This window comes from Elephantulus edwardii, unplaced genomic scaffold (assembly GCF_000299155.1).
Source record: "Elephantulus edwardii isolate Elephantulus edwardi_28Jun2011 unplaced genomic scaffold, EleEdw1.0 scaffold00247, whole genome shotgun sequence".
Lineage (NCBI taxonomy): Eukaryota > Metazoa > Chordata > Mammalia > Macroscelidea > Macroscelididae > Elephantulus > Elephantulus edwardii.
In genome coordinates this window covers 992,422-1,017,520 of record NW_006399997.1, presented here as the reverse complement: position 1 = coordinate 1,017,520, position 25,099 = coordinate 992,422, and the positions used below count along the sequence as shown (strand labels likewise).

General features: G+C 37.9%; 2 protein-coding genes across 3 annotated transcripts in view; one reads left to right on the top strand and one right to left on the bottom strand.

The window, feature by feature from the left end:
- The window catches only part of ATL1 (atlastin GTPase 1), a 108,117-nt gene extending 105,332 nt beyond the window's left edge, over positions 1-2,785 (top strand). Inside the window, exon 14 of one of the 2 annotated variants that reach the window (XM_006899199.1) lies at positions 1,949-2,785. In XM_006899199.1, coding sequence (XP_006899261.1) covers positions 1,949-2,059 — 111 coding nt within the window. In that variant the 3' untranslated portion in view covers positions 2,060-2,785. The remainder of the gene's footprint in view (positions 1-1,948) is intronic. The other variant, XM_006899198.1, reaches the window with a different exon arrangement.
- Positions 2,786-4,519: 1,734 nt separating this feature from the next.
- SAV1 (salvador homolog 1 (Drosophila)) lies at positions 4,520-24,112 on the bottom strand. The gene is made up of 5 exons (XM_006899197.1): positions 24,019-24,112; positions 19,945-20,385; positions 10,029-10,299; positions 6,912-7,055; positions 4,520-4,977 (listed from the first exon to the last, which is right to left on the bottom strand). The coding sequence occupies exons 1-5, from the start codon at positions 24,110-24,112 to the stop codon at positions 4,776-4,778; spliced, it is 1,152 nt and encodes a 383-aa protein (XP_006899259.1). The 3' UTR covers positions 4,520-4,775.
- Between the last annotated feature and the right edge of the window lie 987 nt (positions 24,113-25,099).

The window sequence follows — 25,099 nt, the reverse complement described above, 5'->3', positions numbered from 1 at the left end:
AGGTTGGTACAGGACAGAATGGCGTTTAGGGTTCTTGTACATAGGGTCTCTATGAGTCACAAGCGACTCGATGGCACATAACAACAACAACAACATACAAAGAAGACCAGTTAATATGACTATTATCAAGCTTTAAAAAGATTTTAACATCTTCAGTCTTTAGTAAGTGTTCATTATGTTAAAAAATCAGAACAGTGGGTGACTCTTCCACAGTGGAGAACTGTGTTGGCCTGTGGTAAGAACTGCCCTGCTAAACCAAAGGCTTGAAATTTGAATCCACTAGCTGCTTCATGGGAGAAAGCTGGGCAGTCTCCTGTGCAATTTACTGCTTCTGAAAACCTGCCGGAGGAGGGTCAGCTATGAGTCAGTTTTGGCTCTACAGTATATAACAACTTATACATGAGCTGAGGAAAAATAGGAACAAAAAACTATTTATATGGATACTTATATAAAGCAATATACATTATATAAGAATTTCTATAATTAAAATACTGTTTAAGCAACACACAGAAAAACTGTAGCTTAAAAAAGGTAATTTTTATGAGGAAAGGTTTTCTAAGATAATGTTTCTGACTGAGACTTGGTATAATATAAACTAATGGAAATAAGGTAAAAGAGGATGTAAAGTGAGGAAGACAGAGGGTGTCAGGATGAGGGGCTGATACTTACCCTAGCTACATGACTGTACAAAACAAATGTTCCCACTATGGAGAAAATACCAAAAGCCTTGGGCAAGTGGACTAGAGAGAGCTCTGGTGGCTTGTTGTTATTGTCACCAAGTAGAGGAGTTTGACTCATAATGACCCTAGAACAGTAGAGCTGAATCTTGTCCTACCCTGCATCAGCCTCATTATCTCTGATACAGTGGTGGCTTAGCGGTAAGGAACTGCACTGCCCACCCAAAGGTAAGCAGTTTGAATCTACCAGCTATTCCAAGGGAGATCAATGGGCACTCTTCTCCCATGATTCACTGCCTCTGAAAACCCGCTGAAAGGTCAGCAATGGGTCAAGTCCAATTTGATGGCATATGCTGTATAGTAAAGCTTTTGTAGTCAGAAGTTAAGAGCTCTTAAAAACTCATGGTCATCACATCAATTCTGATTCAGTAGCTACTTTCCATTGGGTTTCCAACACTCCAAATCTTAATGGGGAATTGACTATTTGTCTTTTTCCAGTCTCCTTTTGTTTAGTAGCACAATACTCTATAGACTACACCACCAGAGCTCTTTATGAGGTCTTATACTAAAAAACTCAAAACTCTGAGGCAGAAGTGACTCAGTTAAAAACCCAGCAGATTTTTCCAAGGCTATAAATAAAATGTGAGGTTAATGTCCACCATTTACTGTGGAGCTGCTGGTGAATTCAGAGAGACAGAGGCATTGCCTCTGGGTAAGTAGTCCAGCTCTCTCTAGACTACGCCACCAAACCTCCCTTTTATGAGGCCTATTAATGCCTCCAGAATCAGAACTATTAACAGTTTTTATTTCAACACTTTCCTGAGATATACAGGTTGGGTACCTGTTCTAAATAATATGGAAGGTAAAAAGAAAAGTCTGAGAATAAACATTTACCATGAAGAGCAAGGCACAAAAATGTATACACTGTATGTGTACACATTACAGAGCTTAGAGATTATTCATTTATCTTACACATATTAATGATACAGATTCCAAATTTAGGATGAGATGACCCAGTGGGTAAGGAAGTGCGCTTTCAACCCAAAAGCAGTTGGTTCAAATCCACCAGTTGCCCTGTAGGAGAAAGATACACAGTATCCTCCGATCTGATTGACATCCTCTGAAAATCCACTAGAGAGGGTCAGCTAATAGTTCCAACTCAACAGCAAGAAGTTCTTTGACTTTTGTCCAATACCAAATACTAATTACTCTAGAAATGAGGGGGAAAATGTGTTTAACAAAATATATCAATCTTGATTCTTGTATTCTAGGCTTTATACAAGCTTTACAGTGCAGCAGCAACTCACAGACATCTGTATCATCATGCTTTTCCTGCACCAAAGTCAGAACCTACTGAAGAGTCAGAAAAGAAGAAAATGTAACCCTAAATTAAAAAAAAAAAATAAAAGTGCATGACCAGTTGTCAGTTAAATATTGTTTTGTATCTCCATGCAAACATTCAAAATACTTCCATCAGAACAGAGTGAAATATCAACACTGAAGACTGCATAATGGTTTAATTGGCTTTACAGTGTTTAATAAGCAGTATGTATGCATGGTTATATAATTTTGTTAACAGGTAGTTTTCTGATTTTGTCTTCAAATATGCTGTTATAATTTAAAGTATTTGTCTATTTATGATGACAGTACATGTGTTCTGCTTGAATTTATTACTCTTCCTACTGGGTTATAACTAAACCATATGTATTACTACTCTATGTTTGAATATGCTCATTTAATTTCTAAAAAAGAATTTTTAAATTATTTTACAAGCATTTGTTAAAGCGTATCATAACCCAGCAAGCTGAATTCAATCTTGATCATTGTACACATGCTTTTAATTATTTTAAAATACTCTTAAGAGTTATTAGTTTGATGTAAAAAAGTATATACCTTTAATTATGATTTAGTATAGAATACAAACCTGTTGATCAAAAGTGCACAAAAAATCACTTTCTTATGAATTTGAGTTCACTTCATTGTATATTTTTTCATTTGATACATAAAAAAATGTATTCCTCATACGTTTATTCTTTTAATATGTGAACTATTATTAAAGTTTACTTTGGTTCCTAAGATTAAAAACAAATGCTTACTGAATATGAAAATGTTTGAAAGGTGTTGGTACAGAACCGTGAAGATGTTGTCTTTTTAATTCAAAATACATTTTTAAAAAAATGTTTGCACCAAAGGGAGCTCTGGTGGCCTAACGGAAAGAAGTTGCACTGCAATCCTGGAGGCACAAAGTTCGAATCCACCAGATAGATGCTATGCTGGAGAACGGGGAACAATCTCCTCCTGTACCAGTCAGATTTGATTTGTTGGTACACACACACAAAATAATAAAATTAAAACATTTTTAAAAAAATGTTTGTACCATCACAAGTTTAAATTTCCATTGAAGGCACAGATGAGAATCCTATTAGTACTTACCAATTCTTTTAAACCTGTAATTCTCTCTCATATCTTAAATGATAAAATCTCTAAGTTTCATTGATAAGACTTTAAAAAGAAAACTAGAAAAAGTAATAAGGTCTCTTACCTGAGAGGTCAAAAGCAGTAATTTTTAATATTTTTAGAAATGGTTATGCCTTAATTAAATCATACTATAAAGTATGGAGTAACTAAAAAAAAAGTAAGGCATAAAAAAGGAAAGAAAATTAGTATAGAGTGTTTAAGAATTCACTCCTAAGTTATCTAAGCATGTTATCTTAGAAAAATTTGGTTACAAGCCCAGCAAAATACCTTTTCCCACTGATAAAATTTCTCTTCCCATTTCTCCCACCCATTTTTAATACCCTTTCAAAACATTGCTTCATCATCTGCCTATAAACCTTCTAAACAGAAAAATCACATCTTTATGGCAGTATATATAAAACATGGACTCAAAGACTAGAAAAACATTTAGCTTCCATAAAAATATATTTAATAACCTTGTTATATAAAAACCAAACACTTAACATCTTCAACACTTTATCAAGAATTCATAGATAACTGGGAGTGATTTATAATTCTGTAAACTACTTAAGCTAAAATATATATTTATATATTTACAACATATGTAAATAAAATTCAAGAGCTACTTTGGCTACTGTAAAAAAATCACCTTACTGTAGAGACTTATAGAGGCTACAAATGCCGTTAAGTTGTCTGCATCATATTTTACTAATTAGGAGTAAAGGAAGAAAAAAAATAGGGTGGGAAATATATAATTTTGAAGTTATGTGACATACTCTTAATAGACAGAAAAGTAAGGTAAAATCAATTCAATGATCAAGATTTCTTATTGAATTCCTGATTGTCATTTTTGGCAGTTTAATGAATCTATCAAGAATGGTAGTGTTTTACACTGTCAGGATCTCTCCAGTGTCTCATCGGTGCCATGCTAAACAAAGCAAGAGTCCTAGCTGAAAGTCAGCAACTTTGAGCCAGCATCTCACACATCATCTCCGCTTGGACTAGAGCCTTATGTCTAAAGTTAGTCTTGATAGATTATAGACTTATCACTCTTTCATGCCAAAATGTATGTCTTTAACACACTTTAAAATCTGTTTCCTTCTCACTTCTGGGGGTCTGGTGTGATCTCTTACATTATGTACAAAAATTTATCTGTAAGGTCCCAACTTCTACTTTATGTTTAAACTGCACCAAAGTAATATTTGAATTATCTTACTACAGATGAAACTCCACATTAAAATAATAAAAACATTTTTTAGATACTGCATAGATTTTAAGACGGTCCTACTACTAAAAGATCTTTTTTTTTTAAAAGGGAACTGCTTGTTTAAGAAGTTACCAAGTTATCATTTCCTATTATCTATTTATAATGACTATTTTTGCTTCACCAAAAATATTCAATATAGTTTCCAAACATATAGCATTTGGAAGTGTTTAGAATATTGGCTCTTAGAATGATAATCATCTCTTTATTCAGTACAATAATATTTCTAATAACAAAATACATGTAAAATTAGAACTTTATAATTTCCAAAAAGTAAGCTGCCTTTATTAAACATAGTTCTTGTTTGCAGTTTTTCATCACTGAAAATAGTTTAAAGCCATTATAAAACTTGAAATTTTATGTTTAAAAAAACTGACTTAAGCATTCTTGCCCTGCTGCTGAGCATACCACTGCTTCCTCTGCTTTCGGTTTTCCAGCTCTGTGAGAAGAGCCTGTCTGTAAGCTTCATATGTTTTAACAATCTGTTCCAGTTCTTTCATGAAGAGCAACTTTAGCATTCCCTGATATGTGTCCAGGTCAGCCAGCTGGAAGAGTTCCCACTTCAGAATATGGTCATATCTGTTTTAAAACAAGGTCATACATATGGTTAAAACACATGCAATGGTCTATCTTTATAACATCAACTTCACTATAACTTAAATAATAAAATTTAATTAAAAAAGAACTGAATTATAATTCTTATTTAAAGCACATGACACAGAACTCAGCAATGGGTCAGAGATGATGAGGATGGCACAAGATAGGACAGGGTTCAGATATACTGTTTCTAGGTTCACTGTGAGTAATATTCAACTTGACATCACCTAACAACAACATTTCAATAGAGAACAGTATTTTTAGGAGCAAAATAAAATGGCTAATATTAACTTCATTTCAATATAAATTTTAAAAACATTATTTGTCTTCAATTATCAGTTAATATATTAACATTAGACAACTATCAACACCGCTTTCAAACACAGCAGCTCTAAAATTTTGAAGAATACATTTCTATGGCAGTCATCAATTAACCCAAAGTTAATTGTCAAGAATTGAGAATAGGTTACCCTGTGTTTGCAAATAATAACTCATAAAAATGGGTAGTCATCTGTGTTGACAGAACTTTTAAAATTTAATTGATATTCATAACAGCAAAGAACTAAACAGAATAGGGCCACATGTTCCAAAAGGGTTGAGTGCAATTATTTAAAAAACAAAATAGAAAAGAATATGCTTTTTCAAAACCAGAGGATATTTGTAGAAGATTCTACAATGTGGAAAAGGAGTCACACAGGATTATATTTACATATATCCTTCAATGGTAAGGTGGATCACATGATGAGATGGAAGTTTGCAATCAAATGTTAAGTCAGTAACTTATTACTTTAACCAGCCTAAAGAAAGCATTTAAATCCTGTTTTATTTTATAGACAAAAATCCTAAAACCTTAAAGAAAGCGAAGCATTCAGTGGCTAAAAGTTCAGAAAGGCAGAATACAATGGACCAAAATACTTTGAAATAATGATTTTGAATGTTAATACCAAGTAGCAACCATGCTCCTACAGGATACTGAAGTTACAATTTTCAAATTATGCTTAGATCAGACGTACTAGGAAGCTCTGCCTATAAATTCTAGTAAATTTATTTTTACTAGTATCTGTATTTTCTAGCCAATGTTCCTGTGCTATTTAGTAATTTCCTTATCTATGTAATGTGTAAAAAAAAAAAAGTTTTAAAAAAGGAAACAAAAACACATATGCTGAACAGCTCATATAAATCATATGTATATGTGCCAGAACCACTAGCAATACAACATGCAAAACCACAGGGTAAACCTATTTCTCTAGATTCCCAATCTTACCTATTTAATATTTAATGAGCACTACTAATTTACTAGTGTGTTCTCTGTAGTGAGAGACTCCAACTACTTGAAAATATATATAAAAGTGCTCATATGAAAAATAATGAGCCAATGTTGAAGAAACGGTTGTAGTGTTTGCTAGAACCTCTATCATGTGTGGACTTATATTTCTACCTATTCATATTCAAGCCCCTTTCCAGTTCCTTGCACTGAAAGGACAATCTCTACATTTTCTGTGCTAGCCAGTTTAGAGTTTCAACAAAATAAAAACTTTAATGGTATTTTAAAAATCATATTGAAATAAATGAATGAAATTGAAATAAATTAACAAAAAAGTCTTCAATCTCCAAGAGTGTAGATTCCAACTGTATCTACTAATTCAAGGGAGCTTTGGTGGCTTTGACTCATGGTAATCTTGAAAGAGAACAAAGCATTATCTGGTACTCTATCATCTTCATGACTGCTGGTATGCTTAAGTCCACTGTTGTGGCAATTGTGTCAACCCATCTCATTGATGGTTTACCTCTTTTTTTTTACTGACATTTTATTAAACATAAGTCTTTATTAAGATAAAAACATGACGCTACTTAGATTAGGCAGTTGAGAAACTCCAATTCATCCCTCAACAAAATTCTGCTATTAATTTACTTACTTCACAGGGGCTCGAGCGTAAACCTGAAGCCAGTTAGGAATTTCTGCAGTATGATAGGGATTTGCAGGTACCAAGAGGGACTGATTTCTTTCAGTTTGCTGTGGTGGATATGTAACAGGAGGAGGTTGATCATACCGAGGTACACTAAGGAGAAAGAATCAACATTCACTAGGATAAAGAAGAAATCATAAAGAACAAATACTCTTTTAAGCTTATGTCAATGGTCCACCTGTCCCAACTGACTCCCTTCTACCATATAAAGACAATTTCCTAAGGGTTAGGGAGCTAACCTTCTCTTGCAAACTTGTATTTTTCAAGTAATAGGTATGAACTTAAGCTATATTTTCATATTTCTTCTGGCTAGTATTTATTTAAGGAAAGCTTTAAATGAGGCTATACTCAAAACTAGTATGAGTTATTAACTTAATATAATTAATAATATCATAAGTTGATAGATTCTTTCCTAAAAGATGAATGCTTTCTTTCTCTTTGGATTGAAAAAATCTGGTGGTCTGTAGGGAGCTGTGCTACGAATCTAAAGGTGACCGCTCTGGCTGTTCAAATACAGCAGCAACAGCCCTGGGGAAAATGATTTATAGCTTCAGGGGGAGGGCAGAGCTCACTGGAAGGCTCATTATGAGTTGGTTCATATTCATTGCTACTACAGTGAGGGGTGTTTTTTTTTGGGTGTTCTGGGGTTTTTTTTAACATGAAAAGGGGTGTGAGAATAGTCAATGTTATATGCGTTATAGGTGAATACTGTGTTTAAAAATATATTAACTAACCTTTCTATTTTGACCACTGGATCCCAAAATCAAAGCCACTATCATCTAGTCAAGCCCAGCTCATAGCTATTGTACAGAACAGAGTAGACCTGCTCTGCTGGGTTTCTAAGTCTGTAAGACTTTATGGAAACAGACTGCCATTTCTTTTTCTCAGAGTGAATGAAGGAAGGATTCAAATCAGCCTTTTAGTTAGGCATCAAATGCTTTCACCACTATACATAAAGGCTCATTTAGAGGTGAGTACAGCCTAAAATTATTATTTTAAAGTAAAAATGAGACTTTTAAAATAGTGCTCCTTTAATTAATTAAAGTACATATGCCTATATGAGGAGCTGTGGTGCCTTAGTGATAAGTTGAGCTGCCAAGTCAAAATCAAATGGTTCGAATCTACTGGCTGTTCCTCAGAAGAGAGATGGGCAGTCTTCACTAGTTCAATTTACTGCTTCTGCAAATCTATTCCAGGGTCAGTTATGAGTCACTTCCTATTCGACGGATCATAACAACCTACATACCTATATGTATAACACAGCTTAGAAGGAGAATAACAAAAGAAGTGTATGAAGGGATGGGAGACACAAATGGCAAAGTGCCAGGGGTACATTACAGCATTTGTATATGAAGGACTTAATTCTAGTAGGTCAAAATGATCTATTCTGGACTTGCACTTGCATACAAAGTAGAAGGGATCTACTTCCAGAAATAAAGATTATGAGTAAATCAGAAAAAGTCACTATAGTTTTTAGATTAAGGATTAGTCTGTGGTTAACAAATATCAATGATCAAATGGCACTAAATCTTATTTTTAATATTTTTTCATGTAGTTGTGTACCAAGTCAGAAGTGACCTTCCAGTGGGTTTTCAGAGGCAGTAAATCACGTAGAAGGAGACTGCCCATCTTTTACCTGCAGAGCAGCTAGTAGATTCAAACCACATACCTTTGGGTTGAGAGCACAATTCCTTACCACTAACCCTCAGAGCCCCCTTTCTTCTTAAGTAGGATCAAAGTGAAATAGTCCTTAACAGTCAGCTAGGAGATATATGGAGAAGCACTGGAGCTTTAACTCTTATCAAACCTAATTAGTTTCTAATTTCAATTTAAAAGAAAAACAAAAACAAAAACAAAAAAACCAAACAACAACCAAAACTAAACATGTGTTTTCAGTAATGAAAGGTATTTTGAATGAAATGAAAATTTTAAAGGTACCGTAGATTTTTATATAAATTGGTGGGGAAAACGTCCCAAGGGGGTCTCTGGTGCTGGGATTGATGGAATAAAACCAATTTATTCATATTCAAATAGTAAAGTTTCCAAGGCCCACTCTAAAAATGGGATAACAGTTTCCCACTAAACTCCTAAAAGGTGGGAGATGTACATCAATACAATTATGTCCTATGGGCCACAAAAAGTTTACCTAGATATACCTAGGTTTTAAACTCAGTTTGGCCATTTACTATTATATCAACTTAGGTGCAAGTGCTTAACATAAGCCTGATCAGTGAAATGAGAATAATAAATTTATCTGACAGCTTTTTTCAGAATTAAATAAGCTAATGTAAGCCAAGAGTTTTTATATCAGCCTAAAATAATGTTAAGTTTAACATTAATAAACAGAAAAGATCAATATATTCTCAAATATAGTTATGTAAATTGTGAATACCTCTACCACTTGGGAAAGAAAACCTTAACTACAGATTTGTTCATTTGCAAAAATTATGTACAATCTCAGTTGATGAGTATCACAAAATGAAATCACTAGGCAACTGGCTTACAACAGTAGTACTGTAGCATATGGCTAGAAGTTTGATCATGGACTTGGTCTACTGATTAGCCCAATATTTAACAAAATAGCTCAAAGGATCTCTGGCTGCATTTATTACAGATCTGAGATATTTTTTACACTCCCAATTTCTGTTTTCTCACTTGGAAACAGAAAAAGAGTATAAATTTACTTGAGTAATTGAATAAAAGCAGCAAGATTTTAATTTAAAAGTTTTCTGATCTAGTAGACAGTAGATTTGTATTATATATAGGATTTGAAATGTAAACAAGCAGAAATTTTAATTTCTGCGTATGTATGGTAAAAACTTTTTGACATATTAAGAATTTGATCATAAGAAAAATGATCTTTTTTTTGAGATGTTTAAAAAGGCATTTTAAAAAATTACTAAAAAGTCATACACAATTAAGTCTAGAAGAAAGTATCAACATTGAACAGTAAGGTTTCAAGAGTCACCCTTCAAGATGCCTTTCTCCTTAATAAAAATAACTGAGTCCAAAATCTAGTATTAGACAATCTTAAAACAAAAATTGAAAATAAAGCTTACACGCTACCTAGGAGCACAGGGATGCCTGTATTGAGCTTTCTTATTTATGTGATCTACATAATAAGTTCCAAATTCTGATGATTCAACTCGCTCCCATCCTGGGGGAAGCCCCTCCCGCTCAAGAGGGTGGCTCCAATGAGTTGTATTTGTATTATGATCTATATAATATTTTCTTCCTCTCATTGTCCAGTCCACAGACCATCCAGGAGGAAGGGGTAAATCTTCAGAACCATGGTTAGTTAAATTTCCTAAAGATGTAGCAGCAACTCTCCCAATTCCTGAGAAGAAAGAAAAAAAAGAAATATGTCATTATGAAGAAAGCTTTGCAGTATTACCATTGTTTGTTGTGTGTACTGTTGAGTTAGAACCGACCCATAGCTGACCCTCTCGCGAGTTTTCAGATGCAGTTAATCACACAGGAGGAGGCTGCCCATCCTTCTCCTGCGGAGCAGCTGGTGGCCTTGTACCAAGTGCCTTTGGGATTGCAGTGCAGTCTTTGAAATGCATTTTCTGTTTTGGTGTTTCTAATACTAGGTGATATAGTATTTAAATAATAGCAAAAATAATTTGTAATAATTTATTTATATTGCTAAAGGAAAATAAAATCTCACCTCAGTCCCATAACAAATTACGAATCCCAGAACACGTAATTGTGCTTGGGCAAAACCTACACAAACACCAAGAAAAAATTGCCCAAACAGAACAAAGGAACACTGAATTGTTTTTAAAATGATAGATTTATATGTCAAGGCTGTATCCTCCTTTTGTAGATAAAAACACTACATCTACAGAGTCCTTATGGCAAAATAAATACTTGGGCATTAACTGAAAGGTTAGTGATTCAAATCCTCCAGTGACCATCTGCTCCAACAAAAATTAACTACGCCTGGTAGAACCTCCCAGACTATGGCCCTTAATCACCTTTCAAATCTGGGGAAAAACTCACCTCCTGTGGCTCAACTTTCAGCCAGATAACAGAGAGGCCTATAAGGTGATCAGTAACACCAGAGAGTTAATTTGCCCAAGGATAAAGCCCTGAAGGTAGGAAAGGGCAGGGTAGAAGGATTAATAGGGAATAAGAATTACAAGGAGTAAGTTGGAAAAGTACAATTATATCATGGGTAGTATAATTAATGTTATGAAACAAAATATATGTAAACACTCAAACTGAAATGCCAGTATGTTCTGTAAACTTTGACTCAAATAACAAAAATTGAGGGGGAAAAAAAAACTCACTGCCATCAACTCAATTCCAACTCATGTCCACCATAACGATAGAGAGCAGAACTGCCTATAGTGTTTCTAAGGCTACAATCTTTAAGAAAGTAGATTGCTTTATCTTTCTCCTCTGGAGCAGCTGAGTGCTTTACCCACAGTGCCACTAGGGTTCCGTTGTTGTTATGCACGACTCAGTCAGAACTGACTCAGCTGCCCCTCCAGTGGGTTTTCAGAGGTAGTCAGTAAACCGCATGGGAGGAGACTGCCCATCTTTGTTCAGCAGAGCAACTAGTGTATTTGAAACACATGCTTTTGTGTTGGCAGAAAAACTCCTTACCACAAAGCTACCAGGACTCCTTGGGAAATCCCAATTCTGCTATGTCTTACAGAGTTACTATGGATCAGGACTTAACAGTACACAAGAACATATACTGTTATGGTTGTTATGTGCCATCAAGTCACCTGCAAATCACAGCGACCCCTATGTACAACAGCCCTAAACCTTGCTCTATCCTGTGTCAATCTTATTGTCTCTAACACACTCACCCCATTACCCTAGTCACTGAATCAATCTATCTCATCAAGGGTCTTCCTGTCGTGCTCTGTCCCTCCACCCTCCCAAGCATGATGTCCCACTCCAAGGACTCGTCCCTCCTTGCAACATGTTCAAAGTATGTTAGACGAAACTTCAGAATCCTTGCCTCCAAGGAGCAGCCTGATTCAACCTCCACCAGAATGAACCTGCTCATTCTCTTAGCACTTCATGGTATAGTAAATATTCTTCTCCAACACTGTAGCTCAAAGGCATCACAATTCTCCTTCTATTATCCCTAGTCATTATCCAGTTCTCTGATGCATAGCAAGTGAATGCAAAGACCATGGCCTGTATCAGGTACACCTTAGTCTCAAGACCGGCATCACTACTCTTCAGTACTTTGGAAAGGCCTCTGACAGCGGACTTTCCCAATACAGTACATCTTTTCATTTCCTGGCTGCTGGTGCCAAGAGTGTTGATTGTGGAGCCAAGCAAACTAAAGCTATTTACAACTTCTATCTCTTCACCATCCATCACAATGCTGCCAATCGGCTCAGTGGTAAGAATCTTTGTTTTCTTGATACTGAGCTTCAATCCATATTGAAGGCTGCAATCCTTGATCTTCTGAAGCAAGCGCTTCAGGTCCTCCTCAGTTTCAGCAAGCAGGGTTGTCTCATCTGCATAATACAGATGGTTGATAAGTCTTCCTCCAATCCTGATGCCATATTTCTCCTCATAGAACCCAGCCACCCAGATAATCTGTTCTGCACACAGATTGAAAAGGTATGGAGGTAGGACACATCCCTGTCATACACCCTTCCCAATTTTTAACCATACAGTGTTTCCTTGCTCTGTTCTGACAACTGCCTCCTGATCCAAGTATAATTTTAGCATAAGCATGATCAAGTGTTCTGGGATTACCAGTCTTCTCAGAGTTGGCCAGTTTGTTGTGGTCCACACAGTCAAACTCAAATGCCTTTGCATAGTCAATGAAACACAGATAGACATTCCTCTGGTACTCCCTGCTTTCAGCCAATATCCATCAAACATTAGCTACAATATCCCTAATACCACTACCCCTCCTAAACTCAGCCTGCACTTCTGGCAGTTCTATGCTGATATGCTATTGCAGTCATTTTTTTATAATCTTCAGCAGAATCTTGCTTGCACAGTATATTAATGGTATTGTTCGATAATTTCCACACTCTGTCAGATCACCTTTTTTTGGAATGGGAACAAGTACAGATCTCTTCCAGTCAGTTGGCCAGGTAGTTGTCTTCTAGATTTCTTGGTACAAGTTGGTGAGCACATCTAGGGCAGCATCTGTTTGTTGAAATATATCAACTGGTAGACAATCAATTCCTGTGGACTTGTTTTTTATCAATTCTTTCAGAGCAGCTTGAACTTCTGCCTTCATCACCACAGGCTCTTCCCCATATGTTGTTTCATAGACTAATAGATACTAAAATGGATATAAAAAGACAAAGGAACTAGAATAGTCGAAAGAACTCATACTAAGGCTTAGTACAAGATGGAATAATAAAAGGCTTAAGATAAAGAGTAATTAATTATACAAAACACAATGTACAAGAATGAAACAACCACATATCTTGAATAATTGTATGCAACCAACAAAGGGAGCTCTGGTGGCCTAGTGGCAAGACATTGCACTGCAATCCTGAATGCAACTGGTTCGAATCCACCAGCTGCTTCACAGGACAAAGATGGGCAATCTTCTCCCATGTGATTAACTGCCTTTGAAAACCCGCTGGTGGGTGGTACTCGATGGTACTCAACAATATAAAGTTACAGTAATAAAAAAAGTGTGACAATTTCAAAATAGTAGACAAAGAGACTGATAGTGTTAGAGTCCAGAAATTTACCCATACATATATGCATACATTTTTGTTGTTATGTGCCGTCGAGTGACCTGCATCTCATAGCAACACTATGTACAACAGCCCTATACCCTGCTCTATCCTGTGCCAATCTCATTGTCTCTGACACACCTAGCCCCATTATCCTAGTCACTGAATCAATCCATCTCGTGAAGGGTCTTCCTCTCCTGCACTGTCTCTCCACCCTCTCAAGCATGATGTCCCTCTCCAAGGAGGGTCCCTCCTTGAAACATGTCCAAAGTATGTCAGACAAAGCTTCAGAATGGTCAACTAATTTTTGACAAGGTGTTAATGGAAATGTAAAAATGCAGATTGTTTAATCTTATGAGTACAGGGAGTGAGTTGTTATATACCATCATGTTGGAATCAGCTCATAGTTAACTCTAGCAAGTTTTCAGATGCATGAGAGGAGATTACCCATCTTTCTCCTGTTGAACAGCTAGTGAATTTGAATGATGTTTCTTTGACTTGGTAGTAGAACTTACTAAGCTACCAGAGGTCTTTGTCAGGAGTGAAAGGAATGGGAGAAAGGAGTCACTGCTTATGAGGCATTGAATTTCTGTTAATGGTGATGGAATAATTTGGAAAAGAACAGTGGTGGTGATTTCACAACATAGTGAACATTAGTTATGCTGAACTATTCTCAACACTGGACCAACTGCAGCATCAGAGTGGATGAGGAAGAGATTGATATTGTTCACAGTTTTAGTTTGTTTGGCTCCACAGTCAACACTCTTGGCACCAACAGGATATTAAAAGACATATTGCCATAGGAAAGTCTGCTGTTAGGGACCTCTCCAAAGTACTGAAGAGCAATGGTATCTCTCTGGAGACTAAGGTGCGTCTGATACATGCCATGATCTTTGCAATCACTTGTTATGCATCAGAGAGTTGGACAATGACTAAGGAGGATAGAAGGAGAATTGATGCCTTTGAATTGTGGTACTGGAGAAGAGTACTGAGTGTACCATGGACTGCTAGGAAAACAAACAGATTCACCCTGGAGAGGGTTAAACCGGGTTTCTCCTTGGAGGCAAGGATTCTGAGGCTTTGTCTGACATACTTTGGACATGCTGTAAGGAAGGACCAGTCTTTGGAGAGGGACATCATGCTTGGGAGGATGGAGGGACAGCGCAGGAGGGGAAGGCCCTATATGAGGTGGATTGATTCAGTGACTGGGGTAATCGGGATGGGTTTATCAGAGACAGTGTGATTGGCATACGACAGAGCAGAGTTTACAGCTACTGTACATAGGGTTGCTATGAGTCGCAAGTGACTCCACGACACATAACAACAATATACATATCAATATTGTTAAAGTGGAAAATGTATTAGATATTCACTTAATTAAAAACAAACTGGTTTTAAAAATGCAAGGGCCATGTAAGGAGGGCCAAATCTGACCTTGAACAACTTCACAAAGTTGAACTGTCCCTGTCAACAGCCTCAATAACACAAAACCAGTTCTTATGAGGTCAATCATGTCCCGCATACTCCTACACCTCTTTCTACTCATCCCAATAACCACCAATTTTAGTACTTTACTGGATCCAAAATCTGATGCAACAGCTCACAGATCACACAGAACCATCCCATGGAAGTCAAGAGGTTATAATCCACATTAGTAGAATACAGTCAGGACAGCTTATGAATGTGCTTGCAGGCATCACAGCCTTGAGCCTTGTGGATTTAGGCCAGTGTTACAAAAGTCTCAGTGTTGCCAATATTGACTCTCCCCCACAGTCCTCTAACAAATTTGGGCAAAAGGCTCTTAGCTCTGGTTCACTGTCGTAGCAGTCCCAAAGTTTGTTCAATCTCGTGTCAGGTCTTTGGTTCTCCACTGTGGCTACTATGGCTGTTGCTCTGTAAGGTCTAGTCGGGCTAGTGTAACATTCTCTTCTTTTCTTTTGCTGGCAGTAAGGTTTTCTCCTTTTCTGCTGCTAGGTCCACTCAACTAATGGTGAGACTAGGCAATCCTCCTGTGGATTGGTAAAAGTAGCCAATTCCCTTTTGGATTGCCCTACATGTATATTACCAACCATCGACATGGTAAAGTCAAATTCAATGGTTAGGAGTGCCATTTTGAATACTAAGTGCTTCATATCACAACAGTAAAGGTAAATATAGAGGGGAAAATGATATAAAAAAAGTATAAAATTTATATGACAGAACATTAAAAAATTACTCCAAAGCATAGGAAAGAGGCAACTAAACACACTACCATAAAAAAAAAAAAAAAAGAATAAACAATTCTCTGAAGGAAAACTACAAAGCAGATGAGCAAGAACCTGAAAAAGACACTAGTTCTCAGGAAAATCTAATATGAAGAGGAAAACTAGAAGGTGCATAATGTAGTAATGAGGTAAAATAGGAAAAAGTGTTCTAACAACAATATACATATAAATATTGTTAAACTGGAAAATGTATTAGATACAAACTGGTTGTAAAAAAAGCAAGGGCCATGTAAGGAGGGCCAAATCTGACCTTTACCAACTTCACAAAGTTGAACTGTCCCTATCAATAGCCTCAGCACCATCAAGATACAACTGCAAGGAGTGGAGTGCATGCTTTTGGACCCAGGTCTCTGAGATATAAACGCTTTAACTCCCCTGCCTTGCCACAGCTATTATTCCTAGTTCCTCAGCTATCAAATCCATTTTAATTTCCAGCTGCAAAAACTTTTGGATTAATTCACCTATTCAATAATTTATTTACAATCTCCTAAGTAGTCAAACTACTTAATAATCCCATAATAATTAATTTTGTTCATACTAAACTTATAACTAGACCAAGAAGTTTTTGTACCAAAAGAGTAAGGAAACACTGCATGGTTTAAAATCAAGAAAGGTGTGCCTAAGGGTTGTATCCTTTCTCTATACCTGTTCAATCTGAATGCTGAGTAAAGGTCATGGTCTCTGCCATTACTAGCCATGCATCTGAGAGTTGGACAATGAATAAAGATGACAGAAGAATTCATGCCCTGAGTTGTGGCACTGGAGAACAGTGCTGACTATTCCATGGATTGCCAAAAGAACAAACAGGTATGTCTTGGAGATGTGCAGATTGCTCCTTTGAGGCAAGGATAATAAAGCTTTGTCTTACATACACAGCAACAGCAACAATGGGCTCATCTGTGTCAGAAATTATGAGGATGGCACAGGATAGGATAGGATTCTGATCTGTTGTCCATGGGGTTGCTATGAGTCATACTCAACACCACCTAACATGAAGAAGTAGTCAAACAGAGTAAGGAAACACTGCATGATTTAAAATCAAGAAAGGAGTATGTCTGGTTTCTCCACATCTATTCAATCTGTATGTTAAGTATATCATTTAGGAAGCTGGACTCTATGAAGAAGGTGGCATCAGGATGGGAGAAAGATTTGCTAGCTTAAAGTGAGGAGGACTTTCTTTGTAGAAGATCAAAGACTACAGCCTTCAATATAGATTGTATTTCAACATTAAGATTTTTAAAAATCCTTATCACTGGGCCAAAAAGCAATATTATGATAAATGGCAAAAAAGATTGATATTGTCAATTACTTTATACATTTGGATACACAATCAACACACTTGATACCGGCTGTCTAGAAATCAGGAGACGTACTTGGCAAGTCCACTGTCAAGGAACTCTTCAAATTATTGAGGCACAAAATATCAGTTTGAAGACTAAGATCTGCGTGATTCAGGCCACGGTCTTTTCCATCACTAGCTATGCATCTGAGAGCTGGACAATGAATAAGAATGACAGAGTAAGAATCGATGTCTTTGAGTCGTGGTGTTGTCAAAGAGGACGGAATATCTCATGAACTGCCAAAGGGACAGACAGATATGCCTTGGACAAAATGCAGTCAGAGGGGCATGTTGTTAACAGGGGCCATTCTTTGGAAAGGGATATCATGCTTGGGAAAGTCAAGGGTTAGTGAAAAAGAAGAAGACCCTCAACAAGATGGACTGACACAGAGACAGAAGCGATGGGTCTGACTATCAAAGATGATGAGCATGGCACAAGACAGGATAGGGGTCAGATCTGTTGTTCAGATGGTCTCTATGAGTGGTCCTCAACTTGATGGCATACAACAAGCAGCAGCAGCCAGGTTCAGTAATCAGTTGCTAAACTAATCATTGGTAGTTCAAATACAGCAGGAATCCATTTCCACAAAGATTTAGAAGATTTGGAAACTGCATGTCCTTTTTGGTGGCTATGAGTTGGAATAGAAAGCACGCACTGGTAGTCCAGCCCATAGGGTGTTGTCACCACATATGTGCTGAGAGAGAAAGATGAGCAATTCTTCCATGAAGTTCATACCTTTGGAAGTTCAAAGGAAGGTCAGTTATAAGTCAGTTCCAACTTGACAGCAATGAACAGCTAAATGTGAGTTGGAATCATTCTGAATTCAAAGGCAGTAAGTTTATACAGCAAGGTGTTGTGCTAATCCCATCTTTCTTTCCTATAACCCTTCCATATCATTAGTGACCAAATTCTATCAATTTATAGCTTCCCCACTTGTGCCCTTTTCAAATGTCCCCTGTCTTCTCAAGTCCTCATTAAGTCCCGGAAACTGAATTTCTTCAGAATGCTCACTACAGAACAGCTATAAAATGAAAGGTTATGGAGTCATTAAAACTACTCATAAAAGTTATATAACAGATTACCTTTACTTTTATGCATTTTGAAAATTTCCCATAAGCAAATTATTATTCTAAAATAAAATATTAATGAGCTTTGTTTTTAAAACTTACTATTTACTTGGGTAACGTAACTTATGAACCTTAGAACTAAGTAATATTAGAAATAATCAAGACTGAAGTATGGCATTCTCTCTGTCCATAACCTAGATGTGAATATTAAAATAAAGGCACTTACACTTTTTTTAAGGCTCTTACACTTATTACAGTGGTTTTATAACTAGAAAATCTCTCTACTTCAATGTCCCAATGAGACCTCAGTATCAGTTTTCACAAAATAAGGTACTCTTACCAAATAGTACACACTATTCCCAATTTTCAAAACTGTAATAATTTATTTTTTCTGTCAAACATTCTTCTAGGTGGTACAGCACTGGTCTGTGCGTTGCTGTACAAAGGGAACTGGTGTTGCTGAACACTGTGACAGTGAAGTGCCAATCGTGTTAATAGGTACCCATGGTGGACAGTGTTGGCTGGAGCTTTCCAACTAAAACAAGCCTGGAAGCAGGAGCGGCATCCATTTCCGAAATGGCTTGCCTCCGGAAACTCTATGTATGAACAGTGCTCAGGCCGTTCATTCATAGGGTCGCTATGAGTCATCTACGACTCGATGGCACCAAACAACAACAACAACAATCATTTACTTTTCCCCCAAACTTTTTAAATTACCAGAAGCCCTGGTAGCATTGTACATTAGACTGGGCTGTCCTCTGAAAGGTCAGTAATTTGAATCTACTAGCTATTCTATAGAAAAAAGATAGGTCTGTCTCCAAAAAGATTTATGGTCTTAAAAACTCAATGGAGGGTTGCCATGGATCAGACTGATTCAACAGAAGTGACTCTTAATTTTAAACTCATAAGTAACAGAAGCCCTCATATAACAGTGGCTGAAGCACTTGGCCACTAACTAAAAGGTCACTGATTTAAGAAACTCTATGGGGCATTTCTACTTTGTCCTCAGGGTGACTATGTATCAAAATTGACTTATTAGCAATAAGTATAGGGAATCCATAATAAAATCTTATTTTTCCCTCAAAAGCATTATAGGTTTTTGGTCTATTATTCCTCCCATCTTTGTCTAGGAATCTATTCTGAATGTTTTAGGTACCACTGAGCTGACTACAACTCTTGGATCTTTCCCTATCTTGTGCAATTCATACTCTCTGATAGGCTTGAGTCCACTGTTACTATCACTATTTTGAATATTACTGAACTAATCTTTGTTAAGCACTATTTTCATAAAATCATTAATGGCTGTGAAAGAAGCAATAGCTTTTGCTTGACACAGATCTAAATCTTATAGCCTGTTGTTGGACCACAAACCTTTGACATACATCATACCTCTTAAAACCTTGCAGACTGATTATTTTGACTCACACACTCCCAGTTTCACCATGCTATTCTCAATTTTCCACCTAAAAGTTTCCTTTGCCAGTTGTTAATCCAAAATCCATTTTTTTTTATTAAGATTGGTGAAAAGGTATTTCACAAATATTGACTTCCCAAGAAAATGCAGGGGAAAAAGATTCGTTTTAATTGAAGTATCAACAACTTTAACTATCTCATTTATAACTGTAACTTACCTGCAGTGTGCCTCCCCTGATTCTGTGGCATTCTTTGGAAGAGATCATGGCTGTATTCATAGTATCTATAATCTTCATGCACACGATCTCCAAGTGGCCGCCTTCTCAGACCATCAAAAAAATTATCTGAATAATAGAATCGGGAACTAGTGTCTCCATTTTCAACAGCAAAATTAATGTCTGTTAAAAATGACTGGGAAGAGCCATATTCTCCAGGGACATCTGCTAGACTCCTGGCAAGAAAAGAAGGTGCAGATAATCTGTTGCTTTCTCTTCTCATTACTTCATAAGGTGTTCTCTGAATTGGAGTCCTAAGGAAACTCTGGTTTCTTGAAACCCCATCTCCAGAAGCTGCAAAGGCAACAGGGTTTGAATCTGGAAGACAAATATCAGTTCGTCTTGGAATTGTTGGACCATGCCGGATGAATGATGGCGTAAGATCTATAATAAAACAAAGAGTAAAATTATCATTTCACTAAATAGTATGTTGTGTTGTTAAGTGCCGTTGAGTCGTAAGCAACTCAGAGCGACCCTATGAACAGAACAAAAGACCTGAACACTTGTATAACTTTCATCCTTTCTCCAGGTTCATAGGGTTTCTGGCGGTAAGTTATGTTGGAAGTGGGTGCCACTCCTGCTTCCAAGCTTGTTTTAATTGGAGAGCGCCACCAAACACCATCCACCAAGGGTAACCAGTCTTGCATCAGTGTCACAGTGTTCAGTTTCACAGCAACCACGAGTTAACTCTGTACAGCAAGTGGACAGACCAGGGCTATATGACTTAGAAGAATATTTGACCAAAAACAATTAACAGAGGCCTGAGGGCCACAGATTAAAGTCACCCACCTTTGGCTTGGTAGCATCACTTTCTGTCTACTAGGCCAACTGATCTTTCTCTATGCTGTTGTTGTTAAGTGTTCATTTTTATCTACCACTTCTGAAATCTAAACTTTTTATGGATTTAAAGATACACAAGAAGCACTCTGATGGCATACTCCGCAGGAAGCAGAGATGCTAATCTAAAGGTGATACCTCTCTGGAGGTTTCAATCCACCAGTGGCTCTGAGGGAGAAAGATGGGCATCAGAATCCTGTGAGATTTCAGCTATTAGTCAGTTCTGATTCGACAGCGATGGGGTTTTGAGAATACACAACTTTAAATTTTTATTTAAGTTAGTATTTGGGTGTTTCAAAACAGAGGCTAATTCGTATGTTCCCATTCAAATGAACTGGTATTTTATATGAATGTGCTATATGTATGTGCAGCCAAAATCAAATGTATTCTAAACACTGTCACCAAAGGAACTTTGATAGCAACATAGCAACCTTGTAGCACAAAATAAAACTTCCACACTAGATTTCCAAGGTTGGAACCTTTAACAGAGGCCAATTGCCACACAATCTTCCTGTCACAGAGCATGTCTTGGTTAGAACTGCTACTGACAAAACACTTGGCTGCCAAACACTAACTCTTGTTCCATCACAGCCCCTGTGTTCTTCACTTTACTATCATCGAATGGGTTTCAACTCAGAGCAACCCCACTGAATTTTTGAAGTTTAAATCTTTACAGGAGACGACTGCCTGTCTTTCTTCCTTGGAGCAGCTGGTGGATGTGAACAGCTGGATACATTGCATACTAAACCACTAGGACTCCTTATAGTCTACATTTCTGTTGTATACCGTCAAGTCTGAGACAGCTTGTTAGCTGACCCTCCAGGAAGTTTTCAGAGGAAAGTAAGTCCCACGGGAGAAGAATGTCCATCTTCCTCCCATGAAGCAGATGGAAGATTCGAATTACATGCCTTGGAGTTGGCAGCATAACTCCTTAAAAGCTCAGAGAGCTCCCTTATAGTCTACATAGCATCATGTAATATGATGAAAGTACAACATATTAAAAACTAATATGTACTGCAAGAAATGTTCAAGAATTAATAGATTTTAAAAAATAGGACAAATCACTAAACAATCTAATAAAATTTCAATGCAATTATTAGTCTAACTTATTATAGTGTGCTTCATTTACAAACGCTAAAAATCTTTTTTCAAGCAAATGTAAGTGGAACATAATGTTATTCTCAAAGTAAATTATTTTTAAAAAATTAACCTAGTCTTCCTCTTCAATTTGACTAGAAGTTGTAAAGCTTGAAAGTTCTATGCATGAAAATAAAAAAAGATCTTATTTCAAAAAGCACACAAATGTTAACTGAGTTCAAAGCCATCAAAGATGAAACGAAGGCTCCTTTAAGAGCAAGTAATTAGAATTCAAAATAGAAGATAGCAGTAGAACAATAGCTTTCAGGATATAGTACTTCTGAATACCATATTTGAAAATAGCTCAGACACTCTCAGAAAGCAAATGCATGAAGGAAGCTGGATTTTACAAACTTAATATTAGAAGGCATTTAAAATAACATTCAGAAGTTAACACTGGACAAAAGTCAGTATATGAATAAATCAGACTCAATCCCTGATGAAACAAAAAATATTATGTCAAAAGTTATTTGCTTAAAAGTAAACCAAACATTTCATAACTTTATGTAATATATAAAAAACTTTATGAGCAGCAAATCATAAGGTACTCTTTATGAACTTAAGCAAAAATCTAACATGCATAACTGAAAAGATTTTCTTTAAGGTTTAAAAATAAAGTTGCAGAATACTGATAAACTTGATCAGATCCACTTTACTGGTCGATCAGAAAGCACTACAAGGTCAGCATTCTATCATCAGGATGACTGAAGATGTAATTGTAATGGGAAAATAATGCTCTCCACCCTTTTCTATGTGATCCTGGGAAGTTGTAGGAACTTTTATGAACAATTTCTCAACTATAAAATGAGGTAATACCTAAGTCACAGTGCTACTGCTTGCTTCCAAGAAGGAAATTTACACAAAGGGACCCACACAAAGTAAGAGCACCAAAATAGAGGTTCAGAACACAAGAGCAAAAACTCAAAATTCAAAAGGTTCACTGTGAAGATTAGAGTCAATTACTTAAATTGAGAAGAAAAGTTAAGGAAAGTAATATTTTTTGTAAAGGTAAATGAAAATTTTTTTTAAGTAATCGTCCTTATATTGGACAGAAATCATGTTGAGTTTCTTTGCCTTTCTGGAGTCTGTAGGCGGTCTTTTTAAGGAGCCCAAAGCCACTCATTGTGGGTATTTGAGTGGGGATCCACTAGTCCTGGGGCAATTAATCCTGAAAGAGTTGTGCTGCTGACCCAAAGGTTCCATTTCTCTACAGGTTCGAATTCACCAGCAGCTCCAAGAGAAAAAAAGATGAGCAATCTCCTCCTGTAGCTATTTACAGCCTCTGAAAAACCTTCCAGTAGAGCACATAACAACAAACTCAGCTATGAGTCAGTTCCCACTCAATCGCACATAAAAACATAGTACTGAGTATGTGTGAGTCACAAAAGACTGGCCTGCAGTTTGGTTTTCTGTTTGGGGGTCTTTTATTGGAAGCTGAAATAAACCTGCCAAACACAAAAGACTTTTGGCTCCTCTACGCTGTGATTTAAAAGTATTGGGATGTCAGGTAGCAACTGTACTTTAACAGTTGGGCTTTTCACCTCCTCACCTCTGCATGCAACGAGCTAAAGAATTTTGCCCCAGAGATTGCACAATTTTCAGCCCTGGCAAGTGACACCAGCAGTGCCTGCAAACACAAGGCACATCTATGAAGACTGTGTTGATATGAGAAAAGTGGGTTCCAGTGAAATGCTTTTACTCCTAAAATGCCAGTATATAAACTGTTTCCTACAGGGTCCCGTTAAAAAAAATCTCAAAATCAATAACAATGCCAAGGAGAAAGAGAGGTTTGTCATTTTCAAGGGGTCGCCCTAATAATGGGAGGCGAAGTAACAAAATAATAACACTAACCTAAGTCGCTTATTTTTCTCATCTTCTAAAGAAAGACCACTTTATGCACAAGAAATGGAAAACTAGTAGTTCAGAGGTCAAGAAGCATGGGGACGCCCGAGTCTCCAAGAAGTGGCGACTGGCGCCCCCGCTGGGGTCCCCGAGTGGCCGCAACAGCCAGGGCCAGGTGGGCGCGCCCCGCCCAACACTTACTCCGCAGCAGGGGCGACGTCTCCTTCTTGACGTACTTGCCCTGCACCTCGGCCGGCTTGGACACTTCGTTTTTGGTTTTCTTTCGAGACAGCATCCTTCCCCGCAAGGTCCGAGGCTGCGCCACGCAGCCTGCCCGAGGGTTCCACGCCGGGTCCCTGCCGTCTCCGCGGCCACCTCGCCCCGCGCCGCCGCCTCTCCGCAGCCCGGGGTCGCCCGCAGGGACAGCCGCATGTTCGGGGCGCTAAGCGCGCCGGTCGCAGCTCAGTCGCATGTCAAGTCCTTCCTGATAGTCCGCGACACTGCTCCAGGACGCCCTGAGGAGAGGCCAGGGAATCCGGGCCAGGGCCATGGTCTGCCGCGGGCCGCTTGATAACCGCTACTGCCGCCGCCGCCAATGCCGCCTACGTCCCGTAAACTTTCCCCACAGCCGCTGGGAATTCTGGGAAACTCGACGCAGCGCAAGGCGCAGCCACCGCCCTTCCCCCACCTCGGCTCCAGTGAGCTGCTCCCGCTGCCCAGCGTCGGCGCCAGTTACCGGACAAGCCCCGTGGTCTCCCCGGAGGAGGAGCCACAGTCTTCAGGCATCTTGAGAGGGAGAAGCACATCCGGAGGACCCTGGAGCGCAAAGCCAGCCAGGCTGAGCACCGGAGCCCATCGCGTGCTCACGCAGGGGAATCCTCTTTCTCACAAAATGTTTTTCCCTCAGGTCCTTGAAGGTAGTGACGCCCCCTAGACACATTCAGTCCGTCATCCAAGAGTGAAGAAGTCCCTGCTGGCCTAGTAGTAAGAAGCTGCACTGCAATCCCAAAGGCAGCTGTTCGAATCCGAGAAAAGCATGGGCAGTCTCTCCCATACTATTTACTGCCTTTGAAAACCTGTTGGAGTCTCAACTATGAGGCAAACAGTTTGAATCCACCAGCTGCTCAGCGGAAGAACCGTATGCCATCTATCCTACGATTTACAGCCTCTGAAAATCTGCTGGAAGGTGGGCAAGGAGGCAGTTCGTAATTATAGACGGCAGGGAAAATAGAGATAAGGAATTGCGCCGCCGCTGAAAGGTATGCAGTTCAAATCCACCACC